The sequence below is a fragment of the Drosophila nasuta genome, chromosome X (genome assembly GCF_023558535.2).
Source record: "Drosophila nasuta strain 15112-1781.00 chromosome X, ASM2355853v1, whole genome shotgun sequence".
NCBI lineage: Eukaryota > Metazoa > Arthropoda > Insecta > Diptera > Drosophilidae > Drosophila > Drosophila nasuta.
The window spans coordinates 18,391,065-18,415,183 of record NC_083459.1 but is presented as its reverse complement, the minus strand read 5'-3'; the positions used below and the strand labels follow the sequence as shown (position 1 = coordinate 18,415,183).

At 42.6% G+C, this 24,119-nt stretch overlaps 3 protein-coding genes across 3 annotated transcripts in view; 2 read left to right on the top strand and 1 right to left on the bottom strand.

Annotated features, from left to right (window-relative positions):
* The window catches only part of LOC132795410 (centrosomal protein of 162 kDa), a 31,525-nt gene extending 14,227 nt beyond the window's left edge, over nt 1-17,298 (top strand). The window contains exons 2-7 of the mRNA XM_060806105.1: nt 10,240-10,888; nt 10,951-11,164; nt 11,230-11,870; nt 14,948-15,093; nt 15,167-15,319; nt 15,383-17,298. Coding sequence (XP_060662088.1) covers nt 10,240-10,888; nt 10,951-11,164; nt 11,230-11,870; nt 14,948-15,093; nt 15,167-15,319; nt 15,383-15,508 — 1,929 coding nt within the window. The 3' untranslated portion in view covers nt 15,509-17,298. The remainder of the gene's footprint in view (nt 1-10,239; nt 10,889-10,950; nt 11,165-11,229; nt 11,871-14,947; nt 15,094-15,166; nt 15,320-15,382) is intronic.
* Nucleotides 111-4,842, bottom strand: LOC132796702 (protein P200). Its single transcript, XM_060807959.1, has 4 exons — nt 2,110-4,842; nt 1,246-1,387; nt 653-1,178; nt 111-586 (listed from the first exon to the last, which is right to left on the bottom strand). The coding sequence occupies exons 1-4, from the start codon at nt 4,823-4,825 to the stop codon at nt 290-292; spliced, it is 3,681 nt and encodes a 1,226-aa protein (XP_060663942.1). The 5' UTR covers nt 4,826-4,842; the 3' UTR covers nt 111-289.
* A 1,585-nt stretch (nt 17,299-18,883) lies between the features above and the next one.
* LOC132796495 (trichohyalin) lies at nt 18,884-21,931 on the top strand. The gene is made up of 2 exons (XM_060807687.1): nt 18,884-21,672; nt 21,757-21,931. Exons 1-2 carry the CDS (start codon nt 18,962-18,964, stop codon nt 21,806-21,808), a joined length of 2,763 nt encoding a protein of 920 aa, XP_060663670.1. The 5' UTR covers nt 18,884-18,961; the 3' UTR covers nt 21,809-21,931.
* The last annotated feature ends 2,188 nt before the right edge of the window (nt 21,932-24,119 follow it).

Below are 24,119 nucleotides of genomic sequence, written 5' to 3'. Positions count from 1 at the left end.
TACAGTATTTGAACTCCTAATTGAAGAATTGTTCTACATTTTTATGTAATTGTCCGTTTACCTTCTCAACTAAAAGAAAGAAAAAAAACACATTTGTATTTGATTTTTGTCAATAAACATGTCTCAGTCTATTCTTTGAATGTTCAATTTGTCTAGTTACAAATAAATAAATAAATAAATAGTTTCGTATAAATAACATTAAAAAAAAATGAGTGAGTTTGGACGCGTAATAAAAAAAAAAAGTATTGAACTAAAGTCTAGTTGTGTGTGCGTGTGGGGAACGCAACAACTAATGGAAGCGACGGCGGCTGCCAAAGCTCCTGCTTGTGTCGGTTCCATTGCGGAATTCCTGGTGGATAGCACGGGCAACGGTATCGACGAACGTGAAGCCATCCTTGCCATTGTAATCAATGAACTGGGCGGGCAGCACGAAGCCGTAGCGTCCCGTGTCTCCCATCTCAATGGTGTAGGCATACTTGATGCCCGCAATGCCCTTGGCCCAATCATCGGAGCCACCGGCGGCGGGATAAAGTGTTGTGGCCGATGAGCCAACCGTATACTTGACGCCCGACGACTTGGTGATGATCTGTAAATGAAAAAATGAAGAAGTGAGTAAAGATAAATAACTAGTTAAAGAGTTGACATTGCTTACCGAGCCAGCTTGGCGTGCAACACGATCCAGATCGGCGCGATCCTTGGTTAGATGATAGTCATAGCCCCATGGGTAGAGAATGTATTGGCCATAGCTGTGGAACGAGAGGTACGCCTGGAAAGTGTTACGTGGGAATCCGCTGATGAATTTCGAAATGTAGAATGTCTCGGGCTCGGAGAAGGCTTTGCTGCCGCGGTACGTCTGAGAGCAGGGACTGGCCGAGGTGCCCTTGCCGCCCCACTTGTAGCCAAAGTTGCGATTCAGATCGACACCGGGACACTGACGACCGTGGGCACGCATATTCTTGCGCCACAAACGATCCGTGGTGTGGGAGTATTCATAGCCATCGGGATTGGCGACAATGTGGAAATAGTAATTGACATTCTGCAAGTACGGTGGCAACTCATCGTTGCCTTCGGCTATCTGATTGGCAATGTAACTGACAGTTGCCGGACTGATCCATTCACGTGCATGCATGCCACCATCGATCCAGATGCTTGGGTTGTTTGGTTTGCCATTCGATATTCTATTGGGGGAGAAGGAAGAGAGAGACAATGAAAGAAAATTTACAGTCGAGAGTTGTCAGCACTTACTTGAGTATCTTCAGGGGTCGCTTCTCCACGGAGTAGCCAATGATTTCGGTAGAGCAAATGTCCGGATAGGTTTTGGCCAGGTAATCGATGAAGCCGTAAATGTCCTCGAGACGATGATAGGCCTGCCATGTGAGACGATGACCTGTCGATGGCAGAGAAGGCGGAGCGAGCATTTCGTTAGCAAAACAAAAAAAACACACACACACTATGGCAACCCCAAATCCAAAAGAATGCAAGCGGTTCATTCAACCCCAAAGTAGCAGGAGGAATAAAAGCGATTCTCGTGTCAAGTGGTAGGTGAAGAAATGTTGCACGCGGCGCCACGTTGCAAAGTTGCCGCTGCAACGGCTCAATTGCCCTTCCGGGCAAAGGAAATTGCGTGTCTGTCTTGCTGTCTGTCTGTTATTGATTAAACAAGTGTCTTGCAAGTCGCGGCCCCTGCCACACTTTTTCCTTACTTTCCAGTCTTGTCTGGGTGCGTGGCCATTCAAGTTCATGTGCCGCGCTTGTGTGCTTGTTGAGTGCAGCGCTGTGCAGCGAGCATGCAACCTGGCCTGGTGGCAAGAGAATGTCAAAACTGTCACTCAATTGCCGTCTCGATGTCTCTTTTCTTATGTGGCCCTTTCTTTCTCATTATCTGCAGTCGTGTGTCCTGTCACTTTGCTTTATGACTTTTCACACGCCCTCGCCATTAGCTGCATTAAAAGCTCGTTTATGGCAACACCCTTTGCGACAAGTTGCCGCTCCTGTTCTTGCCCCTTTTTATTTTTTTTATTGCTTCCAACCCTTGTGCTGTTCATAACCCTCTCATTGTTCCTGTTCTTCGGCTGCTGTCCCAAATCTATTCCCCTTGCAACTACTCACCCTTGCGGTTCTGCAACTCGGCGATTTTCTCCGCTGGCGGATTCTCCACTTCGATCACCTGCTGCAAGTTATCGATCAGCACAATGCGCGACAAGTTTGCGGCACGAATGTGACGCTCTGCGGCAGCCAACATCTGAGGTTTCAGCAGATAGTCCACCTCCTGTTTGACTTCCTTCCACAGTTGACCATCGTATTTCGATTGCAACTCATCGGCCAGCTTCTTATCCTTGTCGGTTTGCACCACAATACGCCACACTTGAGCGCCATCATAACGACGCAGATTTGAGTTCACTGCAGATTCCTCAGCATCGATCTTTTGCAGCTCCTGTTCCTGGTTGTGCATAAACGAGGCATTCACATAGTTAAGCACACTGTCGAGCACCTGGATTGGCTCCGGTTTGTGTGGCACAACCGCGGGAATAATTGTCGTCAATATGGATTGTTCTGCTGGCTTCACAGCCTCGGGTTCTGGCTGGGATTGTGCCTCGGGCTGAATGGCGGCCACTTCAGGTGTTTCGTCGGCTTGGATCTCAGGCTGCTTTTCCGCTTCGGATTGCAGCTCTGCAATGGGCTGCTTTTCAAACACTTCGGTTTCTTTGGGCACTTCGTTACTGATTGCGGCAGGAATAATAGCTTCCTCGGCATCGCTCTGTGTTTCCTTCTCGACGGTTGCTGGTTGAGCTTCAATCTCTGCTTGAGCTTCAGGCTCTTGTTGCGCCTCAGACTCTGTTTCGGGTTGAGTTTGTGGTGCAGGCTCAGCTTCAGCTTGGGGTTGAGCTTCTGGTTCAGCTTCAGGTTGTGTTTCTGGTTCGGCTTCAGGTTGAGGTTCGGCTTCTGGTTGTGCTTCAGCTTCAGGTTGAACCTCAGCTGCGGGTTGGACCTCAGTTTCAGGCTGAGCATCTTGTTGAATCTCAGCTGCTGGCTCAGGTTGAGCTACAGCTTCCGGTTTAGTCTCAATTTCAGGCTCGGATTCAGCTTCAGGCTGGGCGATAACTTCGGGTTGAGCTACAATTTGTGGTTGAGCTTCGGCTTCAGTTTGAACCTCAGCGTCCTGTTGAATTTCGGGTTGAACGTCAGCTTCAGGTTGAGCTACAGTTTCAGGCTGAGCTACAACTTCTGGGTGAACCTCAGCTTCGGGTTGAATCTCGGCATCTTGTTGAATTTCAGTTTCAGGTTGCACCTCAGCTTCTGGTTGAATCTCAGCTTCTGGTTGAATCACAGCTTCTGGTTGAATTTCAGCTTCGGGCTGAATCTCGGCTTCAGGTTGAGCTACAGCTTCAGGTTGAGCATCGGTTTCTTGTGGTACTTCAGCTTCGGATTGGGTTTCAGCTGCGGGTTGAGCTACAGCTTCGGGTTGTGCTTCAGCTTCGGGAGCAATCTCAGCATCTTGTTGCACTTCAGGAATAGTTTCAGGTTGCACCTCGACATTGTTCTCGATTGCAGGTTCCGCTTCGGCTTGAGGTTCAACTTGGTTGTCCGCTTCGCTTTCAATTGGCTCAGCTTGGGCAACTTCTGGTTCGGTTTCTTCCGCAGCGTCGTGCTGCACTGGCTGAACGGTTTCTTCATTGTTGTTGTCCTCTTGCTGCAGCAGCTGCTGCTCGGTGGCGGACTCAACATCGATCTCGGGCAGCGCTGTCTGTGGCACAAACTCACTTGGCTGCTGTTCAGGCTCAGCGGCAGCGTCATCCTCTTGCTGTTGATTGGCACTCGCCCCCAACTCCTCCTCGGGCGGCAGATCACTTATGACAGCGCTCAAACCTTCCTCGATGCCATGGGCCATGGACTCCAGCACAGATGCTTCAGTGGTGTCCACTTCGTTGTCGGCAATCGGCTCATTTTCCACCTTGGGTTCTTCTTCAACAGCCGCTTGGACTGGTGCTGTCTCCTGCTCGGTTTCCTTTTGTTCCTCCTGTTCGGTTTCCAACTTCAGAGCCTCTTCTGTGGCCGCGGCAAAGTCCTGCTGTTGTTCCTCAGCCTCATCGGCTTGCAACTCCTGCTGTGACTCCGACTCCACGTTGGGTGCAATTGGTGCCTCTTCGGTGACTGTTTCCACCACATTCTCGGCATTCTCTAACTGCGCCTCCTGGCTGCTAACCTGATTCTGGATTTGTTCCGCCGACTGTTGTTCTACACCCTCGACTGGATGCTCGACCACATGCTCCTCGATGAGTTCCGGCGAGGCAACCGCAGCCTCTGACTCTGGCTCCGGTTCCGACATCAATTCCGATTCGGTTTGCGCTTCGGGTGCCAGTTCGGCTAAGGTAATGTCACTGGGCAGCTCCACCAATTGCATGGCGGGCGTATCATCGCTCTCCAGCATCAGCATATCGGCGTTCTCATCGGCATCGTTGTCGCTGTCGTTGGTATCGATGGTATTGCGATGCACATGCTCCGTATCGTCCAGTTGACTGGCCACCGACTCGGGCACCAGCATATACATATCCGTGTTGCCATTAGCCGGCACTGCGGCTATCTTCATGTCATCCACAACCACAGCTGAGGGCGAGGCAGCTGTCGGTTCCGCTGCGGGTAATTCGTTGCGTTCGAGCGCCAAGCGATCCAGCGACATGGACGCTGTCTGGCTGATGAAGAGCAGCAACAGTAGCAGTGGCATCCCTGTTGCTGTTGTTGTTGCTGTTGTGATTGTTGATGATGATTTGTTGCTGCTGTTGCTGTTGTTGGCTGTTTGCCTTGCTCTTGATCTCGCGTCGTACATCTTGGCGAGATCTAACACTAAACCGTAATGAGACATGTCCCATTGGTGGAGTGGCGCTTTTATACCAACGCTGGGAAAGTATTGCCATTTCATTTTCGATATTTTTCTCTGTGGCTGCCGTTGACAGCGCTGTCGACGTTGCTGTCCCCAGTGGCTAGCTAAAGCTTTTTACACTCGTATGTGTGTGTGTGTGTGTGTGTGTGATTGTATGGGTGTGTCTCTCGATGTGTGTGTGTGTGTGTGTGTGCGGCGATCGTGTTATGTATGTAAATGCGACGATGCCGTTGCTTATTTCTTATGGTCACACAAACAGCGACAAGTCCATCGCTGTCGCTGACTGCGATCGCTGCTGCTGCTGCTGTTGCTGTTGTTGCGACGACGGCAGCGACAACGATTGTGGCAGTGACGTTGACAGCGACGCCGACGGCGACTGCGACGCTCTCTTCCTTGTGAGCGGACAGCGTTGCCAGCTTATCGGTTGCATGAATCTTCATAAATGCGACGGACGTTGTTGCTATTGCTTTTGTTGTTGTTGTTTTTGTTGTAATTGTTGTCATTGTTGCCGCAGCTGCTGTTGTTGTCGAATCTTTTATGTTAATTTTCAAATCTGATCGCAACAACAACAACAGCAACAACAACTACTCGAAACAACAGCAACTCCAACGCCGCCCGCTCTCGCTTTCTTTCAGGGATTGTATTACAATAACTTTTTATGCCGCCGCGTCTCTAAATGATAACACAATACGTAATCCCCCCTCTTTTTTTGTTTTGATTATGCCAAGAATTTCTATGCCCAAAAACGTTTTCCATTTCAACAACGATTTACTAAAAATAGATTCGTTAACGACTTCAAATTTGTATCAAAGAAATTTAGTATTCAGTGTAAGATTCCAAAAAAACCTAACGCCAAAGACGTTTAAAAAGTTTCAGAATAACAATATTGTTATGAAGTATGGATTTATTAAAATGTTTATATTATTATTTATTGCTATAGCTGCAAAGGTTCATTTTGGCCACTAATTCTTATTGCTCATATAATTGAAAATAAATAATAAATATAAAAATAGATTACTTTTTATTCCTCATATAATTGATTATAACAAAAAATTTCGTTTAAAATTGTGGAAATATTTTTGGTGATCGTATGAGTAATAATAATATTCGTATACTTGATATTGATTTATTCTTTTTGAATAAGTTGATTAATATAACACATATTATGAACAACTATAGCAACTTATTATTAAAGACAGAAGTTGAAATTGAGTGCTGGTTAAATAATTATGCATAATTGCGAATAACTTTCTCGGCATTTTACGTCAGAACTTTGCATGAATGAGCTGTGCATAACGTAAATATTTGCCATCTGACATGAATATTAAATGACAGGCAGTTAATAATATTGCTCGACTTTCTATCTACCACATATGTATGTGCAACACAAAAGCCTGCCCCCAATTTGTAGCTCCTGTGATCGCGATCGCGATCGTTTTGGTGCACAGCATCAATTAGTTGAATCTTGTTATCGATAAATGGAATCGATGTCGAATCGAAAAGTGTTAATTGCCGCGTGCCAGTTGTTGTAAATGCTAACAAGATTTAACTGTTGACTGTTTACGCTTAACTGTTAAATGTGGCACATTGTTGTTTGCTATTGTTTGACTCTTGCTGCTGCGGCTGCGGCTGCTGCTGCACTCACTGAGGACGCACCCAAAAGGCACACGAGTGACACATTTCAGAGTTCTTGACGTGTGATGATCCATGATCAATGCGGCCCCCGCATTCACCTCTGCGATCCCCCTCGCCACGCTTGGCAACTGTGAAAAGTTTCCAATTTGTACGCATTGACATGATTACTGAAGAAATACACACAGTGAGAGCAAAAGCAACTGAGCTGTGGTTGTTGTTGCTGCTGTTGTTGTTGTTGTTGTTGTTGTTGTAGCTGCCATTACCCACACTCTGATCTGCTCTCGCTCTCTAATCAATTGCCGCTCCTTTCACTTTACATATATTCACACACACACACATACACACACAGACTCATACACACGCATACTTCTGTGTTTATCAAATGACAATTGAGGAAGAAGCGAGAGTTCAAGTAATTGCAAAGCGCCAATCGACTTAAACATTACTCTGAATATCTCAAGTGATCCAAAGTGGAGCAGCAAAGCCGTCAAGTAGTGAAATTGTCCTTAATACGCGAGTACTCATCGCACTACATACACACTCATTCATCAACACTCACATTTATTCATAAGCCATGAGTAGCCATTTAAGAGCCATCGCACCTCGATTATCAAGTATGTAATTGCAAATGGAGCACACAATCCATGTGATTCAAAGATTTCTTATACTCGAGAGATTTGCTTTTGTTTTTCAACTCTCAATATGCAAAAGTTGTCCTTCAAATAGAAAGCGATAAATGCTCGAAAAGATCATCAAGAACAACAGATATATAATCTATATATTATCTTGTATGTGCTTTGATGATTTTATGATGAAATTTGGAATCTTTATAAATGAGAATTTTCGAAAAAACCATTGGGATATAGATATTATCTATAAAATACATTTCCTATTACTGAAAGATAGAGGATGTGTTTATATAATTATTAATACTTGGGAAGTGTTTTTATATCTATTTATTTTATATTTATATATTTATATTTGTATATCTTATATTCATATATTTTCATATTTCATATTTATTTTTAAAATACATTTTTCTCAATTGTTTAAATATAATTTCATAGCATCATATTATGTTTTCTTTTCGATATAGTTTTCTGTGTGTGTGATTTTGTAGTCCCATCAACTTTCTCATAAGTGCATTCCAAATTACGCATAATTCAGCGAATCATTGTGAATTCGCTGGCATCGCTCTGGCGAGAACTTGTCCAGTGACTATGCAAATAACGCAGAGCCAGAGCAGTGAAGTGATCACAAATTAAGTAATTACGATAAAAAAGAAAGAAAGACGATAAAAAACATTGTAACGATCTCGTGGTAACCATTTAGATTTAATGTCGAGTCAGTTGACTGACAGGCTTTAGCTTTTAAATATGCTAGTTTAAAGACAAGACATGGATGATCGATTACAGCAGCAGAGCGTGTTTGCTGCTGTTTGCTTCTTGGCCCAAAAATACGAAATATCGCAAGGGAATAACTTTAAATATTTATGCATTGCTCTTCATACTATGGTAATAACAACACACATCTTTCTAGTTGTTTTGTTTTGTTTTTTTTTCCATTGCTCCAGCTATTGCTAGTTGCTAGTTGCTTTCTTGTTTCTTCGAGTGGTAAATGAAATGGAAAGTGGGGATTAGTGTTGGCGGCAAAACAGAAACTAAGCACGTACATAAAGATCATTAACATACGTGTAAATACCAGTAAATGCCAAAATAAATACCAGTTGGGAGTAGACAATAAAAACCGAAACCGAAACAGAAACAAAAAAAATAAAAACTGGGCTAGTAGTTAAGTAGTGTGTGTGTGTGTGGGGGGGGAGTTCCCAATTCGAGGGGCTTGACAGATGCCTTCCAGGTAGAATCTATTATTGAGCTGAGCGATGAAAGCGAGAGTGCTGTGCGAGAGTGTTTCGAGTGAACTACACACAAAAAGATGAAATACAACGTAAAAAAACACAACGGCTTTTGTAATGAGACTTGAAAAGTAATGCACACACATACACACACACATGGATAGAGCTTGGACAAAAGGCGATGCCGGAGATGGTGAAGAGAGATGTTGTTGGCGTGGGTGGAAACAAAGTTGGGGACAGAGCCACGAACTTTCTTCTTCAATGTTTCCGCTCTTTCAATGAGTGCATTGTTGTTGTTGTTGTTGCTGTAGTTGTTGCTATTGCTATTGCTATTATTGTTATTGCTTTTGCTGTTGCTGCACACCCACATCATCGTAATTATCTTTGTCGCGCTCTTCATCGTCATCGCTTACCCTTGTTAAATACTTACTTACACGCATACAAACACAAGCACACACACTGGCAAACACACATGTCCGCATATGTGAAGCATGCTATGTGTTGGGTGTGTATGCGAGGGCACGAAGAGGGTCGCACACTGATTCCAATGCATGCAAACGCAAATTATTGCAAATAGTTATTTGAAATAATTTTGATGATGATACTTGTGTGATTTTATATTATGAATAGATTCTACAATGTATGTACATTCATATATTTTTAAATTAATAGTTAATTATGTGTTATATTAATAATTTTTCGACTTTTCTTTTATTTTCTAACCGATCATTAGTTTTTTTGGTTGATGTGTGTCTTATTGCAGATAAAGTTTTCTATATTCCAGATTGTATAACTTAATTTTCTTTAAGAAATTTATAATAATTTCAGTTGTTTTTAAATTTTGTTCAATGTTTAAAGTTGGTTCTAATACATTTATTATACAATAAACATTATAATTGTTTTTTATTTTTTAGAATTGATACACATTTTGATTTTAGAATAAAATTATTTGTTTTGTTTTTTGTTTTTTCTATTATTTATATTTTTTTTTATATGTTTTGTTTTACCGTTGGTTTTTTTTATTATCATTTGTTTTAACAATCATTTTGTGTTGGTGAAGTATTATTAATTTGTTAAGTGTTGTTAATGTCATGCTTTTATTTTGGATTAGGCAATACTATTCGGCTTTCTTTTTGGTATTTCGATATAAAATAACAAAAAATAAGCTTTTATTTTTTTATACTAGCACATCTCTAAAATCAACGCTTTCTTTTTATATGTCAATTGCCTACAAACATTTATTAGAAATTGAGCTGGCTCAAATTTGATTTGACAATAGGCGAAAAGTTGTCATCTTAACTTTATTACTTCGATTCAACTTTAAATATGGTAAATATAATCGCAGTTTGCAGTCCTTGCGCTCTAAATTATTAATCTATCAATTTGTGTGTGCTCTGTGACCACTGTGCAGCGGGTTGCGTAGTTGTTGCCGTTGTTATTTCGCTTCGACTGGTTTTGTTGTTTGTGCCTACTGAAAAGGAAGCGTGTATGGTGAGAAAGGGAGAAAGGAAGGGGAAAGGTAGATGAGGGGGTTCCAGAGCCTTGGGGGGTTGAGGTTTTTTGGCTACGGTTCAGTTTCAGTTTCGGGTTCGGTCTTCGACTTTGACTTCGCCTTCGCCTTTAGGTTCGTGTGGGAGCGACGCCGTTGATGCTCATTGTTTTTGCCGGTGTTGCTGGCGATTGCGACTGTTGCTGGTTGTTATTGTTGTGGTTGTTGCTGTTGCTGTTGCTATTTTGCCGGCACAGCACACAGCACTGGCAACACAGCACTTGACACACCCAAAAAGGCGCCGGCACTTGCCAGGCGCACTTTCACGTATGCCAACTAATCCGTTTTGCTCTTTTGCATTTTCCAATTTTCTTCGCCCAGATGGAGGAGATTACCGAAGCCGAGGATTGTGTCGTCCTTGGCGGGCAGTCGCGTCGCAGCTCTGGCCAGGCGGCGGTCACCACCGCCAACTCGTCGTTGTCAGGCAAACGTAGCTACAAACCCATCGCACCCATGGCCAGCTACTGTGAGAAGGCGGTGGGCAGTTCGCCCAAGCATCTGGTGAGCACACTGAGCTCGCCCATCGAACAGATTGGCTGCAGCGTGAGTCGGGAGCATGCGCTAATGCACGAGATCGAGCAGCTGCAGGAGAAGCTCAAGGACACCGAGGAGCGACTCGCTTCGGTGCGCCTGCAAAGCGAATCGCTGTCGCAGTCACAGCGAGCAATGCGCGAACAGAACGGACGGCTGCAGGATGAGTCCGAGATGCTGAAGTTGGACGTGCAGCATCTGCACGAATGTGCGGGTGTCTTGCGTTCGGAGCTATTGTCGGCGCGCCGTGATCGCGATGAGGCCATACAGCTGGAGCGTTCGTTGCGCACGGAGCTGGAGGAGGCGCAACAGGAGCGGCGACAGGCGGCGGATGTGAAGGATAAGGATGCGCGCATTATACAGGACTTGCAGCGACAGTGTCGCGAAATGGAACGCATCCTTATGCGCAAATATCCCGACTCTGTGTCGGCTTTGATCGGTAAGTTGCAAGCAAAGTATAACAATTCGCAGATAACTAATTAAAAGTTAAACACTTTTCAGTGGCATCCAAAAATCCGGGCATTTGCTCGATGAACGATCAGGAGAACATGAGCAGTCGCAAGCTGCTGGAACAGCGCATCGCGCAACTGGAATCGGATGCCAAGGAGCAGGATCGCAAGGCTCAGCAGATACTGGCCAATGTGCAGGCGCGTTTCAATTCGGTGCAGGCCAAATACGAGACGCACATTGCCGACCTGGAGACCCAAGTGCTCAGGTGAGTGTAGCAGCTAAACGGAAGTGATTATCTGTTAATCCACAACATTAATTTGTCTTTTATAGCCTGCAAGAGATCAACACGAAACTGAACGAACAGATCGAGTCACAGGTGCGCACTCTCGATCGCTACATGCAGAAGCGTGCCGATCGCTATTACAACAATTGCACTCAGACCGAGGAGCAGGAGACAGTCAATTGGCCACTTGGCCAGTTGGCCACAGTTGAAGCAAAGGCGACGGCAACCAGCACAGCAACACAAACGCCATCGAATGGCGCGATGCGTGATCACAGCACCAACACCATTGGTTGCCCATCGCCTAGTGTAATTTGTCAGCAACATCTGCAACAGCAGCAGCAACAGTTGCACTCGGCTGGCAGCAGCAGCACGAGCAGCACAGCCAATTCCACGCCAAACACATCGCGACCGAACTCAAAGCAAAGCGGCACTCAGCGTCGCATTGCCATTGGCTCCAAGTTGCCCATCTCGCAGTCCGATTCGACGCTGTCGCTGCTTAGCCATGGCCAGGGTCAGGGACACAGCACGGCCAAGGAGGATTCGCAGCTGTTGAGCTCGGTGCGTTGCATGCGCGTCGATTTGGCCATCAAAAACAAGGCAATGCAGCGTCTCACCCGTGAGCTGGACGAGTGCAAGAAGACCATACGCAAGCTGCAGCGTGACAGCGGAGCAGTTGCCTCCAGTGCAGGTAAATTTTGTTTTGCTATCAAGAAGTGATTGCTTACTAATTGCGATTAAAATAAGAATAAAACAATAATAGCTGTAAAGTGCACCACTAATTTGATGAATATTTGTAACTCGATAGCTTATTGTAGTTGCATTTAAAAGTTATCGATAGTATGCACTTGTCTATCGATAGTATGTTTTATTTTATTTGTTTTAGATTTATTTTAAGGAGCACAAGTTACTAGTTGTCGATGTGTTACTTGTTTTTTTTTTTTATGTCACACATCTCTAATTAATTAATTTTGTTTTTTTCTATACTATATAGAGAGGCTATTTCTTATTTTAAAATTGTTATTATTATACATACAATGATCATTGGTGTAAGCCATCAAAAGTTTTATATTTTGTTATCAAATTTTTAAGAATTTCGTTTTAATCAAGTGAAAAACTCAATAAGTATGTAGAAAAGTAAGTGGAACCAAAGTCTACAAGTTTTTTTTTTAATTTATTAATACGTTTTGTTTTATTTATTAATTTTATTTGCTTCACCATTCTCCTTACATTAGTGATCGTAATAAAATTCTATTGGAATAGTTTTAAATAGTAGATTTTTATATAAATCTTTTAATAATTGTTTTTTTTTTTAATTTTTTATCCTAGTATTTATTTATTTTAATTTTTATGTGTTTATTTTTTTTGTTTTATTATTTTATTTTGTTTTATATATCAAAATAAAATTCTATAAGAAAAATTTTTCGAATTGAATTATTGAAATTATTGAATTTATTTTTGTTTATATATATTTTATCATAAAAATAAATAATTAAGCAACATAAATCAGTTATCCAGATTTAAGGGTCTTAATATTTATATTATTTTTGATTGTTTTAATTCTTTTGCTTCATTATTGCCTTAAATTATATTAATCAGTGATCGAAATTAAGTACTAAAGAACTTATTTTTATATATACATATTTATTTTTAATTAATTTTTTTTTCATTTCATTACTACATTTTTGCTAGGTAATGCTAATGTGATCACGATGTACTTGCCTATAAGTAGCTTATCTCGATAGTATTACTGCGCAAATGTATCGATTGTGGGAAGAAATGATATCGCGAGCAGGCACCAAGCTTTAATAATAGCTCTACACAAATAATGGTCACTCTGCATGTGTGTGAGTGTGTGTGTGTGTCACTCGGTCGCCAGTGGTCGTTGTAGAGTAATTTATGGACTTTCTCTGCTCGTCAGCACGTACAAGACACAAAGTCAAAGACGAGGCAACAACACGCAAATAAATTGCTGGAATAAATCATTGCACATGGCTGTCGACCGATGTTGTTGTTGTTGTTGGTGCTTCTCCCCTCTCTTGTAGCCTCCGCCCCGGCTCGCCCCGCCTAGAGATAGCTTCCTCAGGCCGGTATGACCAGCTTCGGGCGGCCTTTTGACCGAACACTTTTTGCACTCATTTCAAACGACGGGCAACAGTTTTGAGTTAGAGCCACATACCGAGTATTTAAATGCTCAGAAAAGAAAAAAAAAACACGTTTGCATGCCTAATGGCTGTCTTCTTTCGCCTCGTCTCCTCTCCCTTTTGATTAAATGCCCATTCGCCCCCGCACACAGCGCAGCGCCTAGTGAAGTTTGCTTCGGGCAAATGGCATCTCGGGCACTTGGTTATGTCACCTGAGTGTGCGACTCGTTTATTTACATTCGATCGATTTGAATTTGCGCTTAGTTTTAGTTGTTTTTTATTTTGTTTTCTTACGAGAGACACAGCGAAAAAGTGAAGAAAAAGAAAAGAAAATTCGAAAGCGAAAGTCAAAGTCAAAGACGACGGCGACTGCGACGGCGACGGCGACGTCGCTGCCGGACCGGCCCCAATGGACGTCAAAAAGCAGCTTCTAGAGACCGAAGGGAGAGTGAAAGAGAGAGAGAGGGCAGGCTGAATGGCGGGGACAAAACATAACGAGTCGTGTTGAGTCGCGTCGTTTGCTGCTGCTGGTGTTGCTGTTGTTGTTGCTGCTTGGTTGTCATTTGCGCATGCGCGCAAGTTTTATAATTTCATGTCTTGTTAGTCGGCTCATCGAGTTGTTGTTGCTGGCTGCTGTTGTTACATTTGTTTTGTTCATCATTTTCATCGAGAAAGAAAAAAACAAATGCCTTAAGCGGCAAACTTATAACATATATACACACATGTAGATATCGTGTTAATAATAGCATCAACGGCAAACGGCACAACAACGACATCGGCAACGACAACGGCAACGGCAACAACACTGAACATAAATAACTATTTTAATTTTAAGCGCGTGTAAAAATGCAAATTTTTAGATACATTTGCCGCCAGTTATGCAATCAGTCTTGACTCTTATTTAATTATTGTATATTTACTTTTTGTTCGCTCTTATATTTTGTATTTTTTGTTATTGTTCGTTGTTTGCTGTTGTTATTTGTGAAAATTTCAATTCGAAATTTAGGGCCAGCGTACATTGAACCTGAGCTAAAGCGATCAAGCGATCGACTGGCACGTGACATCCCACAATCATTATAGAGGTTTATGTAGCACTTGAGAACCAGAGAGACCTTTAAAAAGTTTATGTAGCTGTTTATGGAGATCTTGATTTTGTCGTAATTTCATTACAAAGTTATACAATTCGGTTTTAAACCATTAAATTCGGCTACTGTGGGTCGAATTGTAGAAATAAGTAATTTGGAATGATTGATTTATTGTATTTTATTATATTAAATCATATAGTTACTACTGCAGACTTCGACTCGAAATTTTGAATAATAATTATAATAGTTTTGTTTCAAAAGATAATTTAAAATCATGCTTATAACAGAGCTATTATGGGTAGTTCGTAGTTTTATGTCTGCCAGTTGTCTGTCTTTTTTTTTTTATTTAATTTCTCTACTCTTCTTTTTAGTACTCTGAATTATTTTCGCATTTCAGTCACTTTAACTTTACTCTATTTAATCTCTAGCTTTACAATAACAACTTGTTATTCGCCAAGTCTTTTTATTAATGTGTAATACAATTACTTTATTGGATTGTTCATGAGTTCAACAATTGTATTTCTGCTTCGCATTTGCAGCTGTGCAACGTCGTGGTCACGATCAGGGGCATTACCAGGACCATGTGCCGCCTACCACGGAATCCCAGGCCTTGAAGGAGGCACAAAACAAATACCATTTGCTGGAGGCTGATTACAAAACGTTGCACGACAAGCGACTGCAGGACGTAAGTGTTTTAATGATAATGCTCTATGTGTGATCACAATTAAATTGCTGTCTTTTTTTTAACCCAACTCTAGTTGAAGACACTGCAGAGTGCCCATGAGCGTGAGCTGGCATCGTGCAACGAGGCGGTGCGCATACTGCAACAGCGTCTCAACGAGCGCGAAGAGGCATTTGCCACACAGAAGCGTCGTAAGGTGCCCGTCGATTATTACGCCCTCAAAGCCAAGGTATGGGACCATTATATAAATGCGTAATATTTTGATTGATGTAATTGTGTGTAATTGTTGCAGGTTTCGTTGCTGGAGCGACGTCATTCGGAGCGAGAGGAACGCCTGCATATGCTTGTCGAGGCGCTGAGCAAGGGCAGACTGAATGGGGCACTGGAGGATATGCTGCAGGAGAACAACAACAAGTAGTAGAAGTGACAACAACAAATGTGAGAAGTATTCAATGTGAATTTGGAATTGTTGCATTCCAATCAAAGCAAATCAAAATTCACCGAGTACCACACACAATTCGTTTGCTATTCACATTGCTACCAGAAAAGAAAGAAAGAATATTTTAATTAACACTTGTGTTCTAAGCAATTCATATTTTTGTATAACGTATTCGAGAATACTCGTTGTTGAGCAGCCAAATTGTATTATGATTTATTTATTTCTTTTTGTTTTAAGATATTTATTTAGTTAAGATTATGTGCGAAAAGTTGTTAGAGCCATGCCCAATAACTAGATCGATACTTGTCGTATTTATTACTAGATATACGTGTAGTTCATCAGTCAATTTCGATTAGAAGTTGAGTTGAACTTTCCTCACTCACAATAATTATTTGTAAATATTTATTGATCTAGCGTTGTGTAGGGTGTGTAGTTGTGTTTTTTTTTTTAATGGGCATGCAATTACAATATTAATAACAAAATGAAAATATAGAAATATATGTTAAGTACAAATTAAGATATTGTACGGCAATTTTTGGAAAGTGAAAGCCCTCCGCTCACTGCCTCGTTTGCAGCAAAAGGTCAACTTTTAAATAATACTAAATTATAATAATGATATTTAACTATAATAATAATAATATTTGTAATGGTAATGCTAATAATGAAGGTTATGATAGTTTTTAAAATGAGTTAGATATGTATGTATATTTTAATAACAAAAACCAAAAAGTGTTTAAAACTAGCAATTGACTAGCGTTGTAATTGATTGTAGAATTGTTCAAAGCATACACGATATCGAAAGAGACAACAAAACATGCCAAAAACTACGATAGAGCGAGACAACTATAGTTGCTCATAGCTAGCATCTATTAATTGCCTCTGATAAAAATGAAATGAAATGAGATAAGATGAGATGAGATAGCAATATGGAAAGAAAACAATCGCGTCTCCAGAAATTCTGCCAATAAAGTTGTTCCGTCAGAAATGCTGCGAATTGCAAAGCGATTCTCTACAGAATGTTTGCAGAGGCAGCATTCAGTCATTTGTCCATCCAAAAAGTATTATGTGTGTAAGCAGCAGCGTTCGATTATAACTCGGAAAAGGGGCATAAGATGTGTGAAAAAATTAAAACCAAAAGCAAAACAAATATTTCAAAGTTAACGTATCTAATATGGCATAACATTGTATTCTCCCTCTTTTAATGACCAGCCGCCTACGCTATCTAAAATAAATATTGAGAGAGAGATAGGGAATGTGCTTAAAGTGCATAAATAGTAAAAAAGAGGCCCAACTTTAAATTAAAAAAAAAAGTTATAATTATAATTGAATTACTTAATGCAAAACTGTCTTGAATGTTTAATGTGTACCAATCTGATGAAACTTGTTTTAACTTACAACTACACAACTCTTCTAAAACAGTCAACAAAACATAAATGTATAAAACTGATATAGATCAAAAGATATATCGAAGATTTAAAGCATCTCTGAACTGAGCAAAGGATGTCCAAGCAGTCGTAATAGAATCGACTATAGTGTTCTTATTAGTTTTAAACAAATGCATAGTTATGCGTGTATTAGTGTACTACAAGAACACTTTCAAACAAAGGAAACAAAAATAAAATCCTAGCCGATTAAACTTCAAGTCGAATGTCAAATTGCAAAATTGTACAACAAACAAAACAAAAAATATAAATAGCTGAAACCAAAACAAAAACAAGAAATACATAAAACCATATATGGTAATTATCTACATACGAAATAAATCTTAAACCAATAAATATTTGTGTTACTTTTTTCAGATTTCATAAATTGAATGCAGTCACATTGTTTATTTTTCATTTTGCAGAGAAACACACACAATAATAACATATTTCCTTTGATTAAAACTACAATAAAATAATAATTCGTTTTGTTCGTTTGCTCAACACATGGATAAGGTAAGTTTATTTTGCGATTTACGAGTATACATAGATCTTGTCTGAGATTAGCAGTGTGATTATATTATTACAATAATAAGATACATAAGTGCCGAAAAGAGAGTGACACCGATTTTAGTTATTTTGCATTAGATTATCATATGTGCTTCTGATTATCGTCTTATAGCATGGCATACATATAACAACTTGTAAGTGTAATATGGTTAAGTACATTTCTAAATATATATATATGTATATATTGTGTATATATGTATGTAGATATATAATTACGAATTGTGGATAAGAAGACATCGTCATTCTGTTGACAATACGATCCCAAACAACAGCAACATTTAACTACGGCATAGAACCGATAAGGATATTCAAAACTGATTACATAACACTCAAATAATTTCGTAGTATATAGTTAGTTAGTATGTATGTGATAAGAGTAAGAATAATACACCCATTTTTTTTAGAGCAGTTAAACGGGTTACCAAATAAGTTTTGTGTGTGTCTTACAACTGTAAATGTACCAAATTTCCCCAACGCATCTTCTTAATTAAGTGAACCCATCTGCTGATGAGTTGTCCGTCAGGCGTTCGTTCGATTCACATCTTCCTTGCTAGTAGGGTAGTCTTGATCTGATCCGCCAATCGAGTTGTCACTCCGCTCCATACTCTTTTCGTCCTTTCCAACCTGCCACCGGGTCGTGTGGCGGCATGCCGTGTGTGGCACGACACGACACGGGAGTGGACGTTGCACACGTCCTGGTTGAAATGATACTGCCAATAACGTGGCTGGCAGGGATTGCCTTTTATAGTACTACATGGTGGCTGGGGTCACATTTGCGCCTGGCTTGTACACAATTTTACGCCTAGATGCGCATCAATTGTGATTCATTTATTTACCAGTTGTCCGACATATTGTTCATTGCACTTTAATTCGATTTTGATTGAAACACGCTTATCGCAATTGTGCACCCACCAATCCGAGTTTCTTGCTTACGCGTTCTTCGTAAGCGTCGTCCTTTACTTGGGTCTATGTGCTATACTTAGTCGGTACTTGTATTGTACTATGTTTCTTATGTTTATGATGTGGCACATATATTCCTGGTTGAGCACAATGGCAGCTGGTTAACAATAGGCTGCAGGATTGAAGAGTATGGGCATCAATGACGTCACGGCGCAAATGGAACCAGTTCCAATTTCATTCATAAAATTGTGATTTAGGAACAATCTTCTGCGTCGCAACACGCAACACAAGACAATGCGCATTGGTGCACATGTGCGATAAGCGAAATTGAATCAATCAACAGGAAATTGCTGCTCAATGCGTGGGCGTTGTCGTTGTCGTTGCCACAAGGAACACTTGCCACAACTTTTCGTATAAATATGCAGCGTTGTCGCTGCGAAAGTCATTCAAGTTCCAAGGCTTGCTGCGAGCAGTAAACCAATCCAAACCATCAACAACAACCACTTCGACTTTGACTTTGACTTGCAAAGGACACTCAAGGATGGCCGCAAATCCACGATGGTTGAGGCTCAACGTACTCATCATACTGCTGCAGTTGGCCAGGCCACAGCTGACACACTCTGACCTTAGTCAGCGTAGCTCCGATGACCAGCATTGCGGCACTCTTGGATTGCAATGCACATCGGAGTCCATGCATCGCATGATGGAGAATCGACGCGGGCAATTGGATGACTACGACGAGCATCTGGTATATAGACAAACAACGACTATGCCAAATGAGGCACGTGACCAACGGCATGGTCAAGAGCGAGAGACTCGTGTGCGTGCGGAACGAAATGACATCCAGGAAAATCGTGAACTCATTCGCCAAGCAGATGCAATGCGACGTGAGGAACGTGTTGATGTGTCTCGCAGGCAGGAACGCGAATCAGGAGAACGCAATGAGCGAAGTGGTGAACGGGTAGAGATGCGAAGGGAAGACAATGACCTCACTCGCCGGCAAGACGAAGAGAATCGGGAGCGACGAGAGGAACGTGTAGAGCGTGAGCAGCGACGAGTAGAGCACACTGATCGTCGACAAGATGAGCGTCTGATGGCCCGTCAGGAACGAGATGAAGATATGCGTCGTGACCTCTCACGTCGACAGGAACGTGAAGAACGTGATATTTCTCGGCGACAGGAACGCGAAGAACGCATTGATATGCGACGTGAAGAGCGTTTTAACAACCAGCAACGAGAGGAACGTGATGTGACTCGTCGTCAGGAGCGTGAAAGCCGCGAGGATATGCGACGAGAAGACTCTGAGCTAACACGCAGACAAGAACGTGAGGATGCAGTGCGACGAGAAGAGCGCAGTGATCGCCAAGAACGTGAAGATATGCGACGAGTTGACGCTGACCGCTCACGACAACAGGAACGAGCAGAGCGTGACACATCTCGACGACAGGAGCGTGAAGTACGTGAGGAACACAATAATCTGCGCCGAGAAGAAGTTGAAAGTCGTGAAGTCATGCGACGGGAAGAAATGGATGACTCTCGCAGGCAGCAACGAGAAAATAGTGAGCGACGAGAAGAACGCGATGAACTCCGAAGAGAGGAACGTATACATGAAGAAATGAATCAATCACGCAGACAGGAACGAGAAGAGCGCGACTTATCCCGAAGAGATGAACGTGAAGTTCGTGCCGATATGCGACGAGAAGATAATGAACGCTCACACAGGCAAGAACGAGAGGAGCGTGATGTTTCACGTCGAGTGGATCGGGAAACTTCAGAAGACGAGCGTCGGGTTGAAAATGATCTTGCACGCCGAGAGGAACGCGAAGAACGTGATGTATCTCGGCGACATGAACGTGAGGAACGATCAGAACGAAGCAATCCCCTTCGAGAAGAGCGCGACGATGCTCGTGAACGACGTGAGGAGCGCAGTGATTTCCAACGAATGGAGCGAGACACCTCACGAAGAGTCGAAGACATGCGACGGGAAGAGCGTGAAGTAATTCGGCGAGAAGATCGTGAGGAGCGTGTTGAGTTAATTGACAGGCGAATGAATACAGAAGGCATGCGACGAGAACAAAATGAGCGTGAGGTTTCTCGACGACAGGAACGTGAAGTGCGCGCAGATATGCGACGTGAAGATAACGAACGTTCGCGAGAGGAACGTAGCAATCTTCGAGGAGAAGAACGCGAAGATATGCGACGAGAAGATCGTGACCTCAATCGCAGGGAAGAGCGAGAGCATCGTGACCGACGAGAGGAACGCAGTGACCTCCGACGCGAAGATCGAGAAATAACACGAAGAATTGAAGATATGCGACGGGAAGATCGCAGGGAAGAGCGAGAGAATCATGAGCGACGAGAGGAACGAGAAGATCGAGAAACATCGCGAAGGGTTAGCGATATGCGTCGGGAAGAGCGTGAAGCATCTCGTCGAGAAGATCGTGCTGAGCGAACAGACAGCCGCATGAATGTGGAAGGTATGCGAAGAGAAGAAAACGATCTAACGCGCAGGCAAGAGCGAGAAGATAATCAACGGCGAGAGGACCGTAGCGAACTTGCACGAGAGGAACGCGAAGTATCTCGACGAGAAGATCGCGAAAGCCGGCGAGAAGAAAGGGACTTAACACACAGACAGGAGCGTGAGGATCGACGACAAGAACGTGAAGTGCGTGACGACTTGCGACGGGATGAACGTGATGATGCGCGCAGACACGAACGAGAGAATCGTGAGCGACGAGAAGAATTAAGCGATCTTCGACGGGAGGAGCGTGAAGTATCTCGACGACAGGATCGCGAGGTTCGCAATGAAATGAGGCGCGGGCACCGTGACCACACTGACAGACAGGTTCGCGAAGATCGTGAGCGACGAGAGGATCGAGAGGAGAGGGAACTTTCTCGCCGAGAGGAGAGGGAAGTTCGACGACAAGAACAAAGCGAAGGACATGAGCGTGTCGAGCTCATGGATAGGCGATTGGCTCGAGAAGAGATCGTTGATCTTACCAGCAGACAGGAACGCGAGCAGCGCGATGAGACGAGAAGAGAACTTCCAAGGGAGACGAAGGAACAACAGAGAGAGCGGGATTTCTCACAGCACTTTGTGCGTGATAATCGCAATAGCAATGTGCTTGCAACAACCAAGTCCAACAGTTGGGTCAGCAAGGTCTGCAGCAAGCATTGGCTGCTGATGATGGGACAGGCGCTTATGCTGCTGGCACTTTACTCGAAAATCAGCACGAAAGGATTTAACCTGAGGTACGTGATAGAAGCATCAATTATGTTGCCTGCAATCTATCTCTAAAATCTCTCTTTCTCTCTCTCTCTCAATTTGATTCACAGACATGTGGTTGGCAGTCATGTGCACGGCATTTTGCATCCCATCGAATGCTAGAAATTGACCCAGGCTGCTAACAACGGACCTGATAAACTGAAGCGCATAAGTACCTAAGAAACCGCAACAACAAAAAGAAAAGGAAAACCCAAAAAAAAAAAAAAAACAACAAATTCGGACCATGGGCCCACATTATCGTACAACTTACTTAACATACTATATATATATATACATTTATATAAATATAAACATATACATAACATAACATAACATAGCAATTGGAGCAACGAGTTAAACGCTGAGAGTGGATCTGAGATGTGTCTGTAAATGCAAATGTACAATTTAATCAAAACTCTGTTACTAAACACAAATGCAACAAATATAAGTTATACTTAGTTGAGCATATGCAAATATGTGCGGAGAGTATTATTATTATTATTCAGTTGTAGCCAGCTCCCATCTCAATTTCTATCTCAAACCATTCACAGATTGTAGCGCCTGCGGTTGCCAGAAATCTCAAATAATTGCAGTCCGAGTCCAGTCGAGCTTTGCTGTTGTGCTCCGTACTCTGTAGTCTGTCTCTTTGTAGTAAGCATGCAATATGCAATTGTCCACTTGGCATGCTTCAGCATATGCTGCTGGTCCGACAAAGTCCAAACGTATTACTCCACATCCTCTCAACGTATGTAGTATGTAGATCCACCGCTGCTTCTAACCCCCCGCTGTCGTTGTCGTCGTCATCTGAGGAGGAGGAGGACTCTCAAGCCTGAACTGGAAAATTATTATTGCGATTTTCCATGTCGGTTGGCTTCATCCTGCCTGCCTTGTGCGCCTTTGTGTGCCAGACACAGTATCGTTGTTGATAAATTTCGCACATATTAGACTGCCGGACTGGTCTATACATCTTTCGCTTTTCAAAGGATATCCCCCAAAGGGTGTTGGGTGTGTGCTCTATTTGCTGCCGCTGCCGCTGCTGTTGCTCCTGCTCCTGCTTCTGCTTCTGCCGTTGGCTGTGCTTTGGGCCCTCCGCCTGGGCTTGAGCTTCGCTGCCGCTGCCTCTGCTGGCAAACAGGCCAGTAAGCCATCCTTAATCAGTGAAACCAACACAACACAAATTTTACACAATTTTCTTCTATTGGGGATTATTTCGCATGGCAAATGTGTATGCAGTCAACTTATGGGTTGTACTTGTTGTTGTTGTTGTTGTTGTTGTCTGTTATTTGCCGACAAGATGCCAAGCAAAATGCTACAGTTGTTGGCCTAAAACACAGCATGCTGCGATACAGATACACTGGGTTATATCTGTATGTTTTGTTTGGTTTTAGAGTCAAATTTCAAAGTTCCTAAGGTTGTTAATAGTCCTTAATTTGCTCTTAGCCTTTGCCTCGAGGATTTATTTAGTTGTTCAAGCTGTTCAATTCCATATTAAAGTCTGTCAAATTGCACATTGTCTTCAGTTGTTGGGGCTTAACTGCTTATCGATGCTTTAAGGGCCGCACGTTGGCTGCTGCAGGTTGCAAGTATTTTACAGGGTATCTTAAGCAGATATATGCTGGCAAATTTGTTGGTGTTTTTCGTGTGCACACATAAATATAAAGAGCACACGCTTGCCTTTATACTATATATGCGCTCGCACACGCCTGCTTCTATATGCTTGTCTGTGTATGTGTGTGTGTGTGTGTGTGTGTGTGTGTGTGTGTGTGTGTGTCGGTGTGGTTGTCCAATACAAACACACGCGCACACAGCTACAAATGGAGACAGTCGACGGCGAAGGTTATTCGATATTAAAACACCACAAAAGCGCAATAAACCAACAAGAAAACATCATAAAAAATTGAGTTTTCAATATTTATTCGAATTAAATAATTCACGCGCTCGTTGGTCGAGGAGGCCCGCAAATATCGCCCGTATTCGGGCAGCTTAAAACCACACACACACACAACCCAAGAGAGGAAGAAGGGAAAGGAAGGGAAAGCTCTGTGTGTGTGTGTGTCGTGGCTAGACTACCGGAAGGGCTCAAGAAGCGTGGCTGAATGAAGGCGATGGCATTACGGAGTTTTTGAGTTCCGTGCCGGGGTCGTTTTGGGGTTTTGTACGTATGGCATTTTACGAGCATTTGAGGTTTATTTTATGCTTTTAACCACGCACACACACACACACACACACCAAGACGTTGAATGCAAAACAACATAAATTTTGTGTCAGAAATCATAAATTTCAATAAAAAATAAAAGCAGCGAAGCGCCAAATAAATACGTAACCTGCCCAAGCGAGGGAGGTAACGCAAATGATGCTGGCAATGTGTTGGGAAGATGGGTAGGGGTAGGGGAAGGGGGAAGGGAAGAGTATAGCAACCATGACTCCTGGGAAC

Bases quoted from the DNA above. Each gene is read 5' to 3' on its own strand.
- LOC132796702 (XM_060807959.1), bottom strand. From the start codon at position 4,825: ATGTACGACGCGAGATCAAGAGCAAGGCAAACAGCCAACAACAGCAAC. The intron at 1,388-2,109 runs GTGAGTAGTTGC...TGCCATCGACAG, and splicing joins CGAGTTGCAGAACCGCAAGG to GTCATCGTCTCACATGGCAG. The intron at 587-652 runs GTAAGCAATGTC...TTTCATTTACAG, and splicing joins TTGCACGCCAAGCTGGCTCG to ATCATCACCAAGTCGTCGGG.
- LOC132796495 (XM_060807687.1), top strand. From the start codon at position 18,962: ATGGCCGCAAATCCACGATGGTTGAGGCTCAACGTACTCATCATACTG. The intron at 21,673-21,756 runs GTACGTGATAGA...TTTGATTCACAG, and splicing joins ACGAAAGGATTTAACCTGAG to ACATGTGGTTGGCAGTCATG.